This window comes from Rhea americana, unplaced genomic scaffold, assembly GCF_003343005.1.
Source record: "Rhea americana isolate MKP2758 unplaced genomic scaffold, rheAme1 scaffold_58, whole genome shotgun sequence".
Taxonomy (NCBI): domain Eukaryota; kingdom Metazoa; phylum Chordata; class Aves; order Rheiformes; family Rheidae; genus Rhea; species Rhea americana.
This window is the reverse complement of record NW_028186734.1, coordinates 1,528,541-1,534,311: the sequence shown is the minus strand read 5'-3', so window position 1 is coordinate 1,534,311 and position 5,771 is coordinate 1,528,541. Positions and strand designations below refer to the sequence as shown.

At 49.8% G+C, this 5,771-nt stretch overlaps 1 protein-coding gene across 1 annotated transcript; it reads right to left on the bottom strand.

Moving 5' to 3' along the window:
• Positions 1–1,035: 1,035 nt before the first annotated feature.
• Positions 1,036–5,647, bottom strand: TMEM200C (transmembrane protein 200C). The gene is made up of 2 exons (XM_085319307.1): positions 5,462–5,647; positions 1,036–2,915 (listed from the first exon to the last, which is right to left on the bottom strand). Exon 2 carries the CDS (start codon positions 2,882–2,884, stop codon positions 1,232–1,234), a length of 1,653 nt encoding a protein of 550 aa, XP_085175433.1. The 5' UTR covers positions 2,885–2,915; positions 5,462–5,647; the 3' UTR covers positions 1,036–1,231.
• Between the last annotated feature and the right edge of the window lie 124 nt (positions 5,648–5,771).

Genomic DNA, 5,771 nt, shown 5'->3' with positions numbered 1-5,771 from the left:
TCTCACTCGGGAAGAAATCCTCACCACGCTAAAGTCAGTGAGAAACTTCCACCGACTTCAATGGGCAGTTCCTAAGAGATTGACAGGACTATCATTATGCTTTAAAATTAAGATTTTGCACACATATTCATAAAATAGGAAACTTAATTGCAGAAAGGCTTAAAGTAACTGTTCTAAGGAGGTGACAGATCCAGAAAGAATATGCTACAGCCTAAGATTAATGTTTTTAGTAAAAAATCTAAATTTAATACAAGGTGATACCTTCATACACTTTTTTCCTTAGACCGTCAAAATCTCAGACTTTTCAACTGTCACAAAGCATTGTTAGAAATGGAGACAGAATCTGCTGATTCAATTAAAGTGCAGTTTCTCAGAGACTGAACAAGTATTTATTTTGAAATTACTCCTAAATGTTTGTTATCCCCTCAAAGCATAAGTAAACCTTTGACTTTGTAGCAGCTCTTTAATCTTTCACAGTATAAAAACAAAAGTTTCTGATATCTGTAATTACTTACCAAAATAAAGGACTATTTTGGGTGGCAGTTGTTTGTATTTTTTTTTATTAAAAAAAAATCTGTTAATGTTATTAGGCAATACATACGTAATAATACTTATTAAAGTATTATGTWGTAGCAGGTATTTTGGATTCAGGAATGTTATGGTTTTAACTAAATGATCAGAGCTCTGTTCAGCTCCAGTCTCTTCTAAATTGTCATTTTTCCAGAATTTAAACAAACTCATTCTTTGTCAAGGTACGTCATCCTTAAGGCCTTGCAAAATTTTAGAGCGATTGAACCAAAACAAAGAGAGAGCTCAGCTTTCCTGAACTGAAGACCACTCTGCTCTGGAGCTTAAAAAGGTGCCTGTGGTTTTCAGGCAATTATTGGCATATCAGAAGAAAAAAATTAGAGGAGAAGAAGGGGCACTTAGAAATCAAAACAGTAAAGTGCACAATTATACTGTCCAAAATTGTATTAAACTGATCCGAAGAACTTACTGGACTGTGGATATTTAATACAATTTGGCTTGTATGGAACATACAATCACAATCGGACTGAAAGGATTTTCTTTTTTCCTCCTGAAGTCATCTGCAGGATTTACTGAATTCAACTTTTAAGGATAACATACTGCAGCTCTTTGGATATTGATTGGTTTCCTAAGTCCACAACAAGATAGAGGGGGGGGAAGGTGTGGAGGGTTGCAAGGTGTCCTCGAGCCTTCTCTATTTTGCTTAGATGCCAGTGCTCTCCAGTTCCCCATCCTCCAGCTCTATCGCAGTGTGCGACCTAGAAATCATAAAGAGTTTCTCTTTATTTGTGTACTGTCTTTGAGTTTGCTGAGGTTGCTCTCCTGTTTGTTCTCTGCTGGTAGCCTTGAGGGGGTCAGTCTTCTCAACTGTTTCCTCCTCACAGTCCTGGGTTTTACTGGCTGGGGTGTTGGCAACTGACTCCAAGGAGGTGCCTGCCTCCTCCAGGTGGCTGTAGCCCTTATTGCTGCTGCTGGAAGGCTCAGACTGGGAACTCTGGGAGCCAGTCCTGGTGATGGCAGGAGGGGTGGAGGGAGCTGAACCCCCCAGATCCAGAGATTTGGAGTAGCTAGAAGATGCCTTTACCAAAAGGCTGGAGTCTGGGCCCCCGCTGATGGCTGGGGACTGAGGGAGCTCAGGGGAAAGAGGGCACCTGGCATCAGGCAAGCAGCTGGTGCTTTGCCGCCTTAGAACCAGCTTGTGCCTCCCTGTCCCACGGCCTCCCTTCACGTGGCTGCTGCTGAGGTCAGTCAGGCTCAGTTCAAATTCTCCCCGGGGGATCTCCTGGGCTCCCCGCTCACCAGGGGGCCTCCGCCAGCCTCCCCCTCCACTACCTYGTGTTAAGGGCAGGAGGGTGAAGGCGCTCAGTGAGGAGTCCACGATGGAGCTTGCTGTACTGCGCCTGCCCCAGCTCTCTGTTGGGCTGCAGGGTGGGCTGGTGAACGGGCGGCCAGAAACGGCAGCACGCTCCCGGTAGATGCTGTAAACAGCCTCAGCCAGGCTGGGTGGTTGCGGTGGGGTGCAGAACGAGGAGCGCCGTGGCGAGGATGCCAGGTCAGGTGGGGAGAGGGAGACGCCCAGCCCTGGTGGCCAGGAGCTCTTGGCCAGCATGGCTGCAGCACCCAGGCCTTCGCTGCCAGGCTTGAGCTCCAGGCCCCGGGCCTGCATGTAGTTGACAAAGCCATTGAGAGGGGCTGAGGCTGATGTGCCTCCATCCTTGGCCCGCAGGCTGTGGGCATCAATGACTGTGGAGTAGAGGTCACGCAGGTTGATGATCTTGGTCTTCTTGTCACGGTTCTCATGCAACACTGCATTGGCGCAGATGAAGAGGAAAATACCGATGCCCATGATAAGGGGGCCCAGCACTTTCAGCTTGTCCGAGTGCAAGTAGCCCGAGAAGAGCCGGAAGAGGAAACCCACAGAGGCCTGAGGAGATGAGGAAGTCGGGGAGGACTGTGGAGACACCTGGATAGTGGCAGTARTGGAGGAGTTGGCTCTGGGGGGTGCTTCCGGGTGGGACCCTGCTTGTGCCCCAGCCTGGCTCCAGGAGTAGTTCCTGGGGGTGCCTCCAGGCAGCATCAAGTGTCTGCCCCCAATGAAACCACCTTCTCTGTACACCTGGTTGGGCTTAGGCCAGTAACCCACCACAGCCAAGGCGATGCCCACCAGCAGCACTAGGATACCACAGAGGGCAATGAGCCCTGAGAGGGAGCAGAGCTTGAGCTTGCCCTTCACCACCACCACGTCGTTCTTGCGCTTCTTTTTGGCCTTGCGTTTGCGCTTGGGGACTTGGCTTTGGGGTCGCAAAGGGTCCTGTTTCCTAGCAGAAATCCTTAGGAGGCCTCCAGTGGCGATCATGGCTCCACTACCCAGGGCACTGCTTCAGCTCCTGCRGTGAGAAGAAAACAGGGTGAGGACCAGGGGTAGCCCTGAAGCAGTACAAAAGGTGCCCATTTCCTGTTTTCTCTTCAAACTCCTGCTAGCTAAAATCCTCAGCAAGTCACCTGGGGAGTGGCTGGGGTGGGGTGGGGGAACACCAACAGGCTGACCTYCCTCGCACATACACCTCTTGTGTATGAGAGAGAGATACAGATTGAGAAGACAAACAATTAGGCAGTTCCAGGAAGGGAAGCAGCAGTGTGTCCCACCACAATCTTAGCAAACAGCTAGTTGAATTCTTTAGGCTCCAGGTAAATGATAGAGGGAGTGGTACTCACTGATTCAAACAGAAAATGGTCTCAGTCCTCGGTCTCAGAATGAGCCTGCAAGGCACCAAGGTGACAAAATGCTGGCAGCTTCCCTACCCTTGAGCCCCATTCCCTATTAGGGCCTGGAATTACACTGACAGGGACTGTGGTGTTAGTGATATCATAGGAGCTGGATTTGAGGGAAGGAAGGAAATAAAAGCAGCAAGGCAGTATGCTTGATCTATAGACACCTTTAATTTTATTACACATTAGTAGGAGAAGAGGGGGTTAAACATGTTATTTGCTTTTTTTTTTGTGTGTGTAAATAGGAGAGGGATTACTGCAAAAGACACAAGGGAAACATCTGAATATCCAGACAGCCTTACAGAAGTTTCTTCAGAGCCATTTCCTTTACATTTTATCTGCAATATTATAGAAATCCATCTTCTGTCTATGGTCTGGGTACATCAGCTGGACAGCTGACTGATTTGGAAACATGTGTAATGTTCAAGGTAACTGTTATGTAACATTAACAAATTCCCCCCGCCCCCAGAAATGGGAGACAGTGGCTGGTAGGTAGGTGAAAAATAGCATGTCAGATCTTATTGAAGAAGGAAAGAACCCTTGTTTGCCACCTGGAGAAATAACAATGATTTCTTGTAGAAAAACTGACAGAGGAATAAACAGTAAGAATTTACTGCTTTATTTTACTGGACCATCAGGAGTCATCTGTGTGCTCCAGTGATTTGAGCTACAAAAATGCACAATATAGAAACAATTCCTGCACTGTTGCAATTCTTTTTGGAATGTTTTCATTCTACTGAGCAGAGGTTTTTTGTCCTCCCCCCCTTCTCTTTTTAAGTATGTTTTTTTTTTTGAAGGAGAGAGAGATGACAGTAATGAATATAGTATTGTTCATAAAGTTCAATGTATTGAGAGGCAATTAAGTAAGCATCTAAAGCAATCTTCTTCCCTTCCCCCATTCATCAGCATTTACATTTCATTTCTTTTCTCTTCCTAGATCTGCCCCAGATGCAGCAATTGTGTTCCATTTGCTCTGTCTATATTTTTCCTGTAAATGGACAATATTATCCCTGAGGACATTGTTTAATTTACTCTCTAACATACTACATGCTTAAAACAAAGCACAGAGACTTGCCTTTTTTTTTCTACTGCTGAACTATTTATTTGCCTTAAAAAAAAAAAGAAAAAGAAAAAGAACATTCTTTGGAGCTGTAGAAGTGTAATTATCAGGGCATGATTTGCTTTAACTGCCAGTTCGTTGATCTCATTCTTTCTACTACCCCACTAGACAAGAACCTGTCTTCTCCAGGATAGCAAAAACAGATGGTAATCATTCCTGAGCAACCTTTGCAAATCAGTCTCACTTGCTACTTTTTTCAATACAGGGAAAAGAAAGAGTAGCATGTGATGGAGGGTATGGAAAGACCACTGGCTGTTATTAGTGATTGTAATGTAATACGATAACTTAAGACTCATGGAGGCTTTTCAAGGCTACAGGCAGAAATCACATTTCATACGAACTAAAGGCAGTCTCCAGAAACCAAAAGCCGATTTCAGCTCSTTAAACAAGCCCCCGAGGATCACTTTTGTGTTTCAGCTAGGCGTTCAAAGACTATGTTAAGGTTACTCGGTGAGAACCAAATACAGTTTTAACACTAACTCGGTCACTCGTTTCGACACACGGAGAGGAACCGATTTAACTCTCTCTCTCCCGGCCGTGAGCAGCCGGAATTAACGCCCGCTTAACGGCTGGCAGCGAACAACAAGGCTTGCTGCGGCGTCGGCTACTCCGGGGGAACCAAAGGACTCAGGACGTGGGGAGGGGGGGCAGCAACAAACATTTCTGAGAGTATTTTAGTATTAAACCACGGCGCATTCGCCGGAGATGTTACTCGGGGCCGTTCCCGGCGGGCAGCTCCGGCGGGCGCCGCGCGGACAGCGCGGAAACGCGGTGCCAGGCTCGCCCCGCGCTGCCACCCGTCGGGGAGYCGGGCCCGGGCCCGCCGGGGCGTTCCGCCGCCGCCCAGTCGGCTGCCAGCCGTGCCCGGGCACCCCGAAGCGAAGCTGCCCCTGCCAGCGCTCGGCTTCCCCAGGGGCAGAGGCGCCGGGGTCTGCCTCGCCTAGAAGCCGCCCCGCAGAGGCATCGCCCAGGCGGGAAGCCCGCGGGTGAAACTACCGCTCAAAATGGCAGCGGTGCAGCCGAGGGGGGGACGCGCTCACTTACCGAGGAAGACCGGGGAGAAGTCGGCGCTGGAAGCGGCGGAGCCACCGCGGAGAAGAAACTTTCCGGCCCGAGCAAGCATCCCCGCGCGGCGCCCGCCCCGCCGCCGCCTCGCCGCTCCTCACGGCCCCGGGCGAGCAGGCGGCGGGGCTGAGCCGAGCGCCGGGCGCCCCCTCGGCCCCGCCGCCACCGGCCGCCTCAGAGAGCTCCGCGGCAGCGCTGCCCCCTCGCCATGCCGCATCCTTCCCGCCGCGGGGCCGCCTCCCGGCAGCGCCCTCCCGCCGCGGCTGCCGGACCCGCCGGCCCGGCGGAG